General features: G+C 33.3%; 2 protein-coding genes across 3 annotated transcripts in view; one reads left to right on the forward strand and one right to left on the reverse strand.

Annotated features, from left to right (window-relative positions):
• Positions 1–1039, forward strand: part of LOC106763850 (monosaccharide-sensing protein 2) — a 19230-nt gene extending 18191 nt beyond the window's left edge. Inside the window, exon 7 of one of the 2 annotated variants that reach the window (XM_022781745.1) lies at positions 384–709. In XM_022781745.1, coding sequence (XP_022637466.1) covers positions 384–617 — 234 coding nt within the window. In that variant the 3' untranslated portion in view covers positions 618–709. Of the gene's footprint in view, positions 1–383 lie in introns of both variants that reach the window. The other variant, XM_014648014.2, reaches the window with a different exon arrangement.
• Positions 1040–2723: 1684 nt separating this feature from the next.
• LOC106764740 (epidermal growth factor receptor substrate 15-like 1) lies at positions 2724–14611 on the reverse strand. Its single transcript, XM_014649103.2, has 14 exons — positions 14455–14611; positions 14201–14362; positions 12878–14021; positions 12371–12580; positions 12006–12232; positions 9825–9899; positions 8307–8378; positions 8126–8224; positions 7238–7309; positions 7036–7150; positions 6597–6665; positions 5843–6239; positions 5297–5426; positions 2724–3553 (listed from the first exon to the last, which is right to left on the reverse strand). The coding sequence occupies exons 2-14, from the start codon at positions 14339–14341 to the stop codon at positions 3125–3127; spliced, it is 3180 nt and encodes a 1059-aa protein (XP_014504589.1). The 5' UTR covers positions 14342–14362; positions 14455–14611; the 3' UTR covers positions 2724–3124.
• Between the last annotated feature and the right edge of the window lie 658 nt (positions 14612–15269).

Genomic DNA, 15269 nt, shown 5'->3' on the forward strand with positions numbered 1-15269 from the left:
AAGAGAAGTTCACAGGGATGGAGAGGTGCAACTTATTTGTTGCAGTACAGAACATCAGAATGCTGACATTGTAACGAAGTCTCTTACTAAAGGCAGATTTGAGTACTTGAGGAAAAGACTGGGAATATGCAGCTACTATGTCAAGTAGGATTGCTAATTGGAATNACCGATGAAGATGCTAATCAGTTTTTAGTTTCCCTGAAAAAGACAATTAAAATGNCATTTTTTGAAATTGTCAGGAAACTATANACATNNNATATATTTTTATTTGACAACTCCTTGAGTAGGTTATTATTCATTAACCAATCACTGATCATCTTAANCAATTGTACCTGTTAAAAAGCTATGCTGACTGTNATCTAACTACTCTATGAANATTGCAGTTCTCTGGTATNAATGGTGTGCTCTACTATACACCTCAAATTCTTGAGCAAGCAGGTGTTGGGTATCTTCTTTCAAACCTGGGCCTTGGTTCTNNTTCTGCGTCTTTTCTTATTAGTTGTGTGACAACCTTGTTAATGTTACCTTGTATAGCTGTGGCCATGAGGCTCATGGATATATCTGGNAGAAGGTATGCATCTTTCTCTTCTAACTTTTTGTTGGATCTTCTTGTTTAAATGATAAGATTTGTTTCAATTGGTGGATGTATCCTGGCGATGATTTTTAAATGGATAAACTCTTCAAATTTCATTTTTTCCTGTACGTTATTTGCTATATTTTGCAATCTATGGTGCTATTTCAACAACAATTGCGTTTGAAATTACAACTATTGCAAAGTTCTCTGAAACAAAAGCAAAATTACAGCGAGCACGGCAGTAAATGTTGGGTAATGATGTTTCAACGAGAGAGAAAGCTATATGTGTTAATGATAAGAATGCCGGGGGTGAATGAACTGACATATAAGAAAGCATAAGAATAGGAGTGCTTTTATCCTGGAAAATGTTAAAGTTAGCATCCATAGATATAGAAACTCATTCAAACTAGGATGTTCGAAGTAAAACTTAGGAAAACATAAGCAGTGGATATAAGATTTTCATTTTATTTTTTTAATAAATTTGCTCTATTTTTTGTTTCAATTTTGGTTTTTATTGAACTCATCCATGTACATTGATTCAACCTAGTGAATAAGGATTCGTTGTGGTGCATCAGATTGTGACGTTTCATATAGGGCAATTTCAACGTTGAAGTGCTGTTGTCAGAGTTTATTGTATGCTATTGTCTGTCTAATCTTATGATGCTGTGCTCATTAACTAACGCACTACTCGTGTGAATTATACGCTTTCTTCTACAACAATACTTTTTCTTCCTATCTGGACACCTTTCGCAAATGGCATGTCTGTACCACGCATATCCATGCCTTGTAAAGTGGATAAGTTCATCATGCCTAGAGGAATTTAGGAGTGCTCATAGGCCATGTGATTATAATGAAGTGAATTTGCAAACATAGAATATATCAATGCTATCTAGAATTCATCATCGTTATATTGTATTTTCTTTTTATTCAAATTGATCATAAGGAAAAATGAAATTTTGATACGTAAATATTTCATATTCATTTAATATTATTTTTTTATTTTTTTGAAAAAATACAAAAATTTATCCTTTTATAACCATTTAAGTGGATGTGAAATTGTTTCATGATATCATTACTCGTTAGTAATACTTTCATAAAATTAAAAAGATTAATACAAGTCTATAATTTAAAATATAATCATATGTAGAGTTAGTCGAATTTGTTTTTCTTAATTAGTAATTTGACATAGAAAATTGACCTCCATTAAGTTGTTGTAAAAACAATCTTACATTTGTCTTTACTTAATTTTTATGTGATAATAGACTTACTATTTTGTTGTGTTTGCATGTTGTGTTTGCATATTAAAATTTGATGGTTCAAATTAGAGATTTCAATTCATTAATTTATTTTAACGCACGTCAAATTGACAAAAAAAAAAAACTTAATAAATGTTTTTTCAAAATGAAAATAAAAAATAATTTAATTTTTTACATTATATTATTTTAAATATACAAATATATATTGTAACTTAAATCAATAATAATTATAAATTATTTTTTTAATTATTAATTATAATAAAATAAATTAACACATAATTAATAATTATTCAAATTTATTCTATTAAAAACATTAATTAAATAACAAAAAAAAAATATTGATATAATTAAATATGTTTTTATACAAATGAGCAGCCCAATCCGTATTACCCCATTTTTAACCAATAATGATAAAGCACGTAAGAATGCGAAAACGAGAAATGAATCATTTTACCACCTTTTATTACATTAAGATAGTCAAGAAATGTCATGAGATGAAAAGAATTAATTTCAAATAATTCATCTGCATATGTTTTAAGAATCTTTTCCGCCAATGCGGTCAGAAATAATTTAAATTTGACGCTTTAGAAATAAATATTTTAAATTACTTTAGAAACATTATTTCATTGTAACAAATTATTATAGAATATTTTAAAATGATAAATTTAGAATAATTATGCAAACAAACAGCAATTCCATTTCACTGCATTTCCTATTAATATAAAATTCTCCACCCAACTTCAACATAATTTGATAACTAATCAATAATAAAAACCTGCAGCAAAATCAGGACCTGGTCGGGTGGTCCGATGATATTAGATTGAAGAGGAATGGTAATAAATTTCAGACAAATAATTAAGCGAATTTAAATAAATATCAGTTAACAACAAAAATTGTGAGAAAGTATTCTGTGTACATTTCTCTAAATTTAATTGGACAAATTAGGTTGCAGTTATACTTCACAAATGAAAAAAGAATTATAATAAAATTCCGCTGAGCAAACATCACTCAAATGAGATAGTCATCAATACCACAATCTCTTGTGCAGGAGTATGGAAAAGTATCAACCAACAAACCAAAAATATAGACAGGCCTTCAGTTTCAATTAAGGGAAGTGAGATTGCTGGAGTGGAGACAATGCCGTGCCCTTCCCCAAAGAAAAAAAGTGAGGAACAAAGAATACACAGGATAAAATAAAGAAATACATTACACTTATAACAGGTCCAAATAGTAAGACTAACAGACAACCCACTCCACCAAAACTACAAATAATGCATTGTGTGAAATTGCTAAGCTAAAATGCGCTCCAACTATCAGATCCTCTTCTGGGAGTTTGACTATCCGTTGAAGTCCTAAACGGTCCAGAGCCGAAGAGATCGGAGTCATCAAATGCTGGAAATCCATGAACATGATCAAAATCCACACTGTTGCGTACTGAATCAAATTGTTCTGTCGCCTCCCTAGCAGGCAGAGGTACACTATCATGTGTTCTGAAAGAATCAAATCTTGAGAAGTCAAAAGCAGTTTCCAACCACTCTTTTGGCCTTTGCGGAGAGCTACTTGAGTTGAAAAGTGGCGTGCTTGGAACAGAATCATCAAAACTGAATCCACTGTTCCTCTGGACAGGATCACCAACCTGTGGTGAACCTGTTTTGATGGGGTTTAAGCCCAGTTCTCCAGAATCAAAGAAATAGTTGTCTCCAACTCCCTCAAAATCTCTCTCCTGTAAACAATTTTCCAAAAGTAATCGGTAGACTGCTACTGTAAAAATAACCATTGCTTAAACACGCTGAAGCAACTAAAACTCGTACATTAACACAAGGAGGGGGTCCGGAAGAATAAGGTGTAATTATGCTGTTTTTCATCATTCCTCGATTATATTCGATTTATGTACCTTAGGGCAGCATATCTAAGCTCATTAAGATTATATAATGCTTCCTCCTCCGATCCCATCAATCGTTTGCAAACTAGCTTCAATATTTATCCCTTTGATTTTATGACAATCATAAAATCCTGTACAAACTCTGAATTCGTACACCAAATCTTCATGTCTTCATATTCCCTCACAAGTAAAATGCAATTTAACTATTCACATCTCCTAACATCCAATTCATATTCTCAATAAACACATAGAGGCCGACTAATGCTGGGGTTGATTATAATCAATAAAAGGACACAAAAGACCAGCCCAATCTTCACAGATCTAGAAAAATCCTATGATAGGATGCACACGAAGTCCAATGTAAACTCTAGTGAGAAAGGACGTTGTAATTTACATAATATAAAGGACTTGTATAAAATGGAAGTGTCAACAGAAGATTTCCTTACAAAATACGTTAGCACCAAGATCAATTTGCAGTCGAACCGTTCACCTTAGGCAATAAATAGTGAGTATCCTAATAGGATTGTAATATAACAAAAGTCTTGCACTAAAAATCAACCTTTCATGCCTCTAATCCGCTATCTGGGTATTGGACATTTATTCGACACAACCAAGAGCCAATGCCTCAATTGAAATTTCCTTTGATATCTTTAATTATGGTAATTAGGCAATTGTTTCAAATTGTTAAATATCCTTGATTATCGGTAATTAGACAATCATTTCCTGTTTAACTATTACCCAGAGTGTATACTGATACACTCTAATGAGCACAATCAATCACGTCTCAAGCTTTTTCTTCTATTCAACATTAATAAATACCGCCTAGAACTCATAGTCGAAGCTGATGAGTGAAATAAAGAAAGAAATACAGTAAACTTAAATTGTGGAGGAAGACCACCAGACATGATAAGGTTGTCTCTCAAAATTCTGTTTTCAATTAGGTCAGAGCTACCTTAACCACAAAAGCTAGCTCTTTCTTTAAGTTAGGATTGTTCAAGTGGTCATATAAGCTCTACATTGACTGTCTGCACAGTCAATGTGGATTCTCAACAAAATTTGAGGTTTATTCCGTTTAAAATTTCACAATAGACAAATTAGAAGAAATTTTGTGCATATGAGCCTTTCTGTCTCCCTCGCTTGGGTCAATAATTCTTCATTCTCTCCAAACATGCATACCTCGAATGATTTAGTAGTACTACTACATTGATTGTTAACTCATCCAGAGGTGCATCATTCCAACCATCTAATCAATGTGTTGTCTCTCTATTAATATTCTTTTGGACAAGTTCAATTAAAGTCGGTGTTTCAGAACCCTATTAACATTGTGTGTTTTTGGCCTGTCTAAGTTAGAAGTTATTATGCTTTTCAATTGTTTGTTAAATGGGTTGATTGTTAACAAGATGAGGGCATACCCATCTTCCACTAGAGGGGTGCTACCGTATTAGGATGACCATTATTGTGTAAGGAGTCTAATCATGTACTAATACATCATTTGTACTTACTGGAATATTAGTATTCAAAGGTATTTTAAAGATATTACAGCATCAAAACCCAGCTAGTTTTAGGGTGAGAGAATTGGCATACCTCCTTAGTGGTGCTATTGGCATTGAATCCCCAAACTGAATCAATATCATCATTAGCGTCAAAGGTTCCCCAATTTGGTTCATCAAAACTTTTGTCTCCAGAAAACACAGACTTGACATCACCACGATCACTACATATGCAAGATTAAATTTAAATTATGTTGCGTCATCACAGGATCTATAGCAAGTGAAACTATTTGATACTTTTTTGAATAAATTTAATTTAACGAATAATGGATTAAAAAAACATTGTGTATTAGATTACATATCTAAAAATGTGTGATTTAACTAAAAGCTTGATTTTCACGGCTGTTGAATCAATATCTATGGATTAATCAAATTTAATAGACCACAAAGTTATCAAAAAGAGTAACTTTACCAAGAGTTACTTCTATAGTAACTTGATCCCTTCAGATAAAAGTAATAATAGTAATAATAATAATAATAATAATAATAATAATAATAATAATAATAATAATAAATTATATGGTAAAATGGGCAATTGGCCAGCATTTGGGAAACTGGAGTAAATATCTTAAAAACAAACCTTTGGGGTTCTTGTATGGTATGATCACGGGGTGAACTATCTTCACCAGTAGTTTTTCTAAAGTCAGAATCAGCAAAGTCACCATGTGGGCTTCCAATAGCACTGCTTGCAAATGGACTACTGGGAGCACTTTTTGCAGACCCGTCTTCACTTTTATTATAAACAGATCCATTGCCAACTTGTTCATTGGTAGTCTGTGGCTTTTCTGACTTGTCATCACTCCTAGGAGAAGCTGCAAATGTAGGACTGTCAGTGTTCACAGCTTCTGTGTTCACAGCTTTTGTGTTCGCAGCTTCTGTGTTCACAGCTTTTGTGTTCACAGCTGATGGCAACTTTTGCTTTGGAGGCGCTATAGTGTTTTGGACATCAAGTGTGAGTTCTTTGACAAAAACATATTCTGCAAGCATAGTGAATAACCAATTTATGTAGCCATTTCCAAAATATTATCTAAAAGTGAATAGGAGCAGCTAATCATTATTTTAATTCAAAAATATCATAATATCTCTTAAATTTATAGCTAGGTTTTCGGAATATATTGTCTCCTGAAATACATAACTGTTCAAAATCAACCGCTCTCAATTGGATAAACAGCAATGCTGAGAAAATAGTCACACAACAAAATCAACTAAGTACAGTTCATCCGCTAACAAAGAACCAAGTGTGAAAGAACATGGATACAAGGGAGGTATACGCAAGCATTTTTACTTTTATTCAGTTAACAGATTATCTATCAAGTTAGGATTATTTTGAATACCTTTATCTTCAAGCTTATCCCAATCTTCATCCCAGTCAGCAGCTCCTTCTTGGATTCCAGGTTGCCAGCCTTAAAGGATAAAATTGAGTGAGGCCACAGAATACAAGATCAAACTCAATGTGTATGATTACTACATTACTCAATACAAATATATACTAGACAGGAACACGAGGGGTTTATTGACAGGGCACCACAAAACCACAAACCAAAGAGAAATGACACGACACAAGCAAGAAAACTAGATAATTGTATCAAGAAGCCAATAATACACTTACATAGAAAGTGAAAAAAAGGAAGCAATTTAAGTTAACAAAAATGAAGAGCCAATTTTAAACAGTTTTTCTGAGCTACATTAAAATAATGGTAGACATGACAAAGATTTGGGAACAACTGGTAGGATATAATAAAACAATAAAATCAAATACAAATTTGAATTTACCAAAGGGTAGCTCCAGTAATGTTGTGGGCTTAGCACGTAATCCATACTTCTTGCATCGCTCATTCAGAGATTTCACCAGCTCATCAAGGTCCGTTTGGATACGATCAACACGAGCCTTAAAAATTCAGGTGATAAATGAGATACATAAGTTTATCACAATTTGTCAAGATGGATGCACAAACCTGGTAATATTAAAATGTACCTGCAGAGTTTCATCACCTTTTTCATCCTGTTCCATCTTTACAATCGCTTGATACAATTCAATTTTTTTCTCCTACACATAAACGAATTTTGACAATATCAGAAAAAGACATGAGGAAAAAATAATAAGATAATCGAAAACTGATCTTGTATATTGTTTCACTTGACTAAAAACAGAGAATACAAGCCTAGTATATATAGGCTCTAAAGCCTTTTGTACAAGACACAAAAAACAGAAAACTAACATCCAGTTGAATAACTGAATGTTTTTACAACAATATCTCTAATACCCCCTCAAACTCAAGGTGAGGGATTTTTACGAGCAAAATCCTTTACATTGAGTTTGTGTCAAAGAAGTTCAAAATGATTAGAGGGACTTGACCACAAACACGAAAAGACGTCAATCTCCATATACGGATCATATACTATGGAAACAGCACTTTGATTGTCACAGTGCATGATGTGTGGGATTTGATGTTAGGTTCAACTTGTTTCCAATGGAGGTAATTGGAATCATCAAGTTTTTCTGCTATGGAATTCAGAAAAAACTGGAAGCAGATGGGTGGGAGCTTGAATTGACCATTGCAGATCAAATTCTAGCCCTTGATACCATATCAGAAAAAGATATGAAGAGAAGATAAGAAGATAAACAAAGACTGATCTTGTATATTATTTCACTTGACTAGAAACAGAGAATACAAGCCTAGAATATATAGGCTCTAAACTGTACAAGATACAAAAGACAGAAAACTAACATCCAGTTGAATAATGGTTTTGCATCAATATCTCTAATAGACAGCAATGAAGAATAACAGGCAAAAGAAAACAAACCATTTAGTACATATGCTCATAACCGATCAACTGAAGAAAAAGTCAGATTTCATTGCACCTGTATGTCACGAAATGTGGCTTCCTCAGTAGTTAACTTGGATGATAAATCTCCTACTTGCTTATATTTATTTTCATATTTCTTTGCTAGAATCTCAACCTGAAATTAATATTTTGAGCAAATAATAAATATTATGATTACAGAGGTAATAAAGAACGCATTCAATTTTAAAGAAAGATACCTCATGTTTATCAGCTGATATTCTTTCTATGACCTCATTAAGCCGATTGTCACATCTGCTTTTGTATAGAACCTTTTATAGCAAAAGAAGAACAAATTTGTTTAAAAAGGGTAAAAGAAAAAAAATTACATAACACTAGTAACCATAAGAAGAAGAAAGCCTGCTTTTATATGCTTCACTCCTTTCTATCACTTATTAACCATAGAAAAGGTGAAAAATAAGCAGAAAAGTAAATATTAATATGACCCTATTAACCATAAGAACATTAAAGGTGAAAAAAAAAATTCCTTATAAAAAATTCTCACATTTGGCTTCATAAAAAACATTTATTCACAAAGAAATAACAAATTTGTTAAGAAAGCAAAGAGAAAAAATAACTATGATACTCATAGTTAACATTCCTGCGTAGAAAATGTGGGGCAAAAACTACTATATTAAAGGTGAAAAAAAAAATGCCTTTATAAAAAGTTCTCACATTTGACTTCATAAAAAACATTTATTCACAAAGAAATAACAAATTCGTTAAGAAAGCAAAAAGAAAAAAAAAATATGATACTCATAGTTAATATTCCTGGGTAGAAAATGCGGGGCAGCCAGTTACAAAAACTGCTATAGCAAGATAGCGGGTATAGGAATGACCACTAATTTGAACTTATCACATGCCTTATTTAGTTTTTTTTTTATTAATCATTATAATTTGGTCTATATATTATATGTTATTATGGTTTATTTTATTTATAATGTTAAATTAAACAATATTTTGTTATGCTTTAAGTAAAAAATATAAAAACAGAAATATGAAGCTATTAACCACAACAACGTGAAAGGTAGCTTTTATATGTTTTACTTTTCTACACAATTTTTACAAAAGGCATTACAACAGAACATGTCCGACTCATGCTTTTTAAGAACCTTTTCCCAGTAGTTTCTAGGTATCTGCAGAAGCAGACAAAAGCTAAAAAAGAGTTGGTGTAACATCTACTAAACTACTAATAAGTAACAATAAAGTAAAAGAGCTTTCCAAGTCCAAGTGCCTCTTGTTCACTTCCATAAGATTAATAGGAGAGAAGACCCAAGAAATAGACAGGTGATTATGCATTTATGTTCAGCAGACCCAGAGTATGAAATTATTACTTTTCTTAAATCAGAACATATATATGGTATATAGCTAAGCCTGCAAATCAACATACACTATACATGTAGACAAATCCAATATTAATCCAGAAAAGAGAGTTAAAACAGAGTAAAAACGAACTTCAATTAAATAGACTGGAGTTTTAAAGTTCTTTTATTTAAAGCTTTTTATATCAAAGAAAAATTGTTTTACTTTTTTAATTAAAATGACATGTTAAAAGAATTTATAGTGATTAGATAAGATTTTGGAAAAAGGAAAACCTTTTTCTCAGAAGCAGAAAACAGTAAGTCTGAAAGAAGTCTCTAAAGAAATGCATCACATAACTACTTTCCATAAACAGACATTAATAAAATAAAAAGAAAGAGTGCAAGGAAAACACTAACAAGTTCTTGCATTTTTGCACGGCAGAAGTCTATTTTCTCTTTGGATTCCGCAATTTCTTTTTCAAGTTCTTCCACCTGCATTTAACAAAACAAATGAAAAGATGAGCATTGACTGTGTTCAGTTGAAACAAGAATTTTATCAAGTATACATGGACTGCAGAAATGATATGATTCACACAAATGACAATCTAGATCATAATCTTTCCATGCTATTTTCAAATATCCCAGTAATAGCTAATAATTTTTGTATCTATAAGTTTCAATCGGTAGCCAAAAACAGTGTGCACACTTCAAGGTTTAAACCAAAAATAACTTACAATGTCATCTCAACAATTCTCAAATTAATTGACCTTAAAAGATTACCATAGAGGACACATTCCCTATAAAGAGCTGCTTAACATGAAACTAAAAATTCAATGAAAATAAGCCATTGCAATTGATGGATATACAAGAAAATACAGCAGCATATACAAAGGACAGGTAAACATATGCACAAATTTCAACCAAAAAAAAAACAATAATCTGCAGCTATGTTAGTGAGGGAAAAAACAGAGTAAATTAAACTCCTCATTTTTGAGAAATGTTTAATTCAGTCTTCCTTCTCTTATTTTAAAAGATACACTCCCTTTCCCAGAGAGATGAATATACACGACTTGATTCATAACAAACCTCTTAAAACAGTACATAACTATGAATGTGTCTATCAATAACATTTTTTTCTACAATATTTAGTGTCATAAACAACCAGTTTTGAACATTCTACAATTAAATTCAACAAATCTGATGCCTATGGTATCATTCAATGTTAAACTTATATAAACTCCAAAAAGGATCATTCAACAGATTATGTTTGCTAATGTAAATTAGAGGGTCGTATGGCTCCAGTAGTATCAAATAAGTTAGAGTTGCCACATTGGCACGTGGATATATAGTTAAATTAGCAAGGGTTGACACATTCTTTTTGATGAATGTGGGTAAAGATGCAAATTCAGGGGTGCCTGATAAGGTTTGCTATTTGGCATGTTGATACTTTGATAGGTAAGTCTTTGGAGGTAGTGGACACCCCAATTTAGAGAAGGACTGACATTTGTGTCTTTGAAAAACTAAATAGGTTAGAGAAAACAGAATTATGTAATATATGAACATCATCATGGATATGAAAGAAGATTGATGCAATAATACTAAATGATAGGAAGGTGTCGCAAGGCTATAAATAAAGCACAAATCAAAAATTACAAAATATTATAACATGTAATGATTGACCCAAAACTTTCAAGAAGTTTGATAAGAAGGTAGGCATTTAGGAAACCCACCCAAAAAAGCTAGATGTTAACGGGGGAGGAAGAAACCACACACTTAAGAATCCCATAATAACCAAGTCCCTATTAAAGTTTTGTTGAGACCTAAGGACAAAGAATGGAAAACATAAAACTACAAAGCTTGCCAAAAATAGAGAAAGGAAATCAAAATATATGACTAATTGGCTTAGTAAGTAGTATTAAGGATGGAGAAGAAAAATTTTAGGTTATAAATCACGGGGTCAAAGAGAGATGAGAGAACTATTTTTGTATGTTTTTTAGTGACAGACAAGGATTGACCTGCATATTATATCAAAGGATTAGGAATCCAAGACATCATTTGGTGTGGAATTCAAATTAAGTAAAAGTAACTCTTTTTTGAGTGGATGGGTGAGCTATATAATGAGAGTTTGAGATCAAAGGAAATGCCAGATGAGTGGAGGTAGATTACTTTGTTCCTATCATTAAGAAAAAGAGAGATATTCATAACTTTGTAAAATCTAAAAGGGAAAAAACTTATATGTCACTCTTGAAAGTAGAGGAAAAGGTGATTGAACTTGGATTGTAGAAATCAATTTGGATTTAAAATTCTAAGCCAAAAGAGATGATTTATCTTATTGCTATATGTCTAACTATACTCTATGGTGGTGATACTGAGCTTTAAAGAGAGAACAAGAGAAAAAAGGGAGAATTTATTCTTTATAAGGACATATTAGTGTAATACCTATCAAGGAAAAAATTATATAAATTGTTAAGGTGGTTTATATTTATACAAAATCGCTGAAAGAACCAGTGAAAAGAGTAGATTGCATTACTTTTAGCCCCTATAGTAAGTTTGACAATAGAAATTAGGCAAGAGAATAAACAAATAAGAAAGAGGTACCTTCTTATCAGCTTCTGTTGCTTCTTGAAACTTTGAATTAATTGAATTTTGCTCATCTGAACTCAGCTGATTTATGAGGTGCTTCTCCAAGACTGGAATTCTAGATTTCTGTGGTTTGTTCTGAGGTCCTTCATCAGACTGAGAGACAGCAGCTGGCCTTGGCGGCCGACCAGAAGCAGGATTCACTTGTCTAGCCCCAGAACCAGTCATCCCTTGTTGTTGAAAACCTTCAATATATAAAATAGTGGAGACACAAAAGCATTAAATTTTCATTTATCAGAATGGTTATATTAGTAATGTCTAATCCCGATAGTACCGGGCAGTGGTAGCAGTAAAATAAAAGCTGCTAATTATTGGGCACACACCTGACGGATTTCCCCAAGGTACAGCACTGTAGGGAGCAGCAGGTTGACCACTGGTTGGTAAATCAACCATGATATTACTAGGAAGTACTGCTGGAAGAACACGTCCTTCTCTGTGTCGCTCCATTAGGTACAACGCAATACAAAACTCCCTGAGAGAAAGCATGCTATCATTATCTTGATCGGATAAGTCCCAGACCTGCTTTAAAACCTCTGAAAAAAAAAATATAAAACATGGCATACAGATGATGTTCAGGAAATTAGCAAGCCATTGACAAGTAACACACATGTAGGGTGTCAAAACTAAACAAAACACCCCCCCTCCTTCCCTATAAACACGTATAAAGGCAAATGTTATCAAACACAACCTAGTCCTGCAATTTGTGTAATTAATCATATCTAAGTTGATTTCCCGTTGTGTACGGAGCTAGACAAGTAGAAAAATAAAGATAGCCTTTTAAGACAGCTGTGCAAGAAAAAAAAAAGACAAGGAGGGAGGAAGAAATATACCTCTTGGCAACCTCCAACTAAGAAATAGGTTCCGTGCTTGTTCCCCAGTTATTTTCCCGTCTCTATCTGTGTCTACTTCCATGAATACTTTCATATATTTCTGAACATCGGTTTGTGCCATCTTTGGCCAGGGAGACTGGGGCTGACTGGAAGCAGAATCCTGCAATCTCCTAGGAAGTCCCGATGAATTCAGCATATTATGTGTTTGGACTGGGACATGTTGGTCCTGTTTTACCACAGCCTGGGCTTGCTGAAGCTGAGCACCAACAGGCTGGACTTGCTGAAGCTGAGCACTCACAGGCTGGGCTTTCTGAAGCTGAGCACCAAAAGGATGGGATACAAGTGAGCTCTGCAAAGAATCAGTGGAAGTAGTCCTAATAGAAGGCTGGTTTCCTTCGGATACAGGAACAATAGCTGAAGAAAGCACTGAACTGCCAGAAGAATATCCTTGTGTAGGACTAACTTGCTTGGGCTGAAATGAACTAGCTGAGAATAAATCACCTCCAAAAAATGAATCAGGGGCATTACCATTAACAGTGCCTGGTTTAGAATCCTTGACGATTTGATCTGACGGCTTTATGCTGGAGGCAGGATATTGGCCAGGTGGCCGTGCCGCATTTGATCCAGAGGTTGCAGGCCCAAACCCCTCCTGCGTGAGACTAATTCCTCTGACTGCTATCGGAGAGGAAGTTAGTTCTTGAGCTTCACCCATCTTGCCAGCGGACCCATAACCTGATAAGTTGAGGGTTTCAGGGCGTGCTCCACCAACAGCCATTCCTTGAGTGACAACACCAGGTGGTAGATTAGAAGCTGGAGGCCTCCCTAACTGACTTCCCAGAGAAGGAAGGTTTTGTCGGTTAACGCTGAGATTTGGAACTGCCCCCCTTGGTCCAAGATTTTGGTGGGACAAAGGATTAACAGGACTCGCCGGTGGTGCAGGTGCAGATACAGGGGGTGCAACTGTGGCACTGAAATTAATTTGAGGTGCAGGAATCTTAGATGCAGCCGGGCCATACAATGCTGCTTTTACCATTTCGGGGGTTAGTTCCCGCTTACTTTGTGCCACGGTAACAAGTTTGAGGGCATTGTAAAACTCCGCCCGGCCAAGGAAACCACTTTGGCTTTGGTTTGCAAATGCCCAAATCTGGAGACCGAGTACACAAGAAAGGTAAGTGATCTCTGATGTATTTAGCATTTAGACGAACGTAATTATGAAGCAGTACCAGATTAACTCAAAGCAATGCTTAATGGCAGGAAGGATAATGAGTAATTGAAATCATAAGCAGAAATTGAGAATAAAGAGTGTGTGAGAGAGATAGTGACCTGCGCAAGGACATGCTTGGGCAAACCGGAGCCTTGGAAGAAGGAGACGGCCTCGGCACCGCTGATACGGCCGTCGCGATCCAAATCGGCGCGTCGAAAATAAGCATCGAATAGATCGACATTAGGCGCTGCCGATGCCATTGCAGAATTCAACAGCACCGCCTGATTTCAATTGATTGCACACTTTTACAGTTTGCCTTTGTAGATCACACCATGTAACCAACAAATAATTAACCTGTGATTCATTCACTCACCAAACCATCTGAAGAACAGAATTGATGAATCCCTTGATTTGCACTTCGATTGTCTCCGCCTCCAATCCAATCGACACACTCACCCAACAACAAAATTACAGATCATCCCTCCTTCTCACTTTTTCCCAACGGACAATTTTAATCCTCTCCGATTACCAAATTTCAAAAATACCCTTCATCTTTTCATTTCATTTATACAGGCCAAAATACAAAATACATGTAGGCTAAAATACATGTATTTGATGTTATTTAAGCGTCTTTCTTTTACATTAATAAATACTTTTACATAATTATTAATTAGAAAAATAAAGAATTTCATATTTTTCATCTAAATTTAATGTTAAATTAAAATTAATATATATTATAATTTTTCACAAATTTTAATTTTTAAATTTATTTAACTTTTTATTACATTCATAATAAACTAATTTATATAAAAAGAATACGATAAAAAAGTATATTTATTTATTTAAAAAAATTAAAAATAACTAAGTTTGAGATAATAATAAATTCGAATTTCTTTTAAAAATTTAAATATTAAAAATATATTTAATCATAAAAGTATTATTAAATTTGTAAAAAATATTAATAAATTATTTTTATAAATTTCATTGTAAGAAATTTTTTTGTTACGGTAATTAATGAGTTTAAAAAATAATTATAAGACTAAAATAATCAAATTAATAAAAGTAAAATTAGTAATAACACTACAAATATTATTCATTTGTATTATAATAATAATTTATATCTATAACTTAATAATTAGAATTATATTATAATTAAAATTCTCAAACTGATTATTAGCGAATAAATAA

Source organism: Vigna radiata, chromosome 6 (genome assembly GCF_000741045.1).
Source record: "Vigna radiata var. radiata cultivar VC1973A chromosome 6, Vradiata_ver6, whole genome shotgun sequence".
Classification (NCBI taxonomy): domain Eukaryota; kingdom Viridiplantae; phylum Streptophyta; class Magnoliopsida; order Fabales; family Fabaceae; genus Vigna; species Vigna radiata.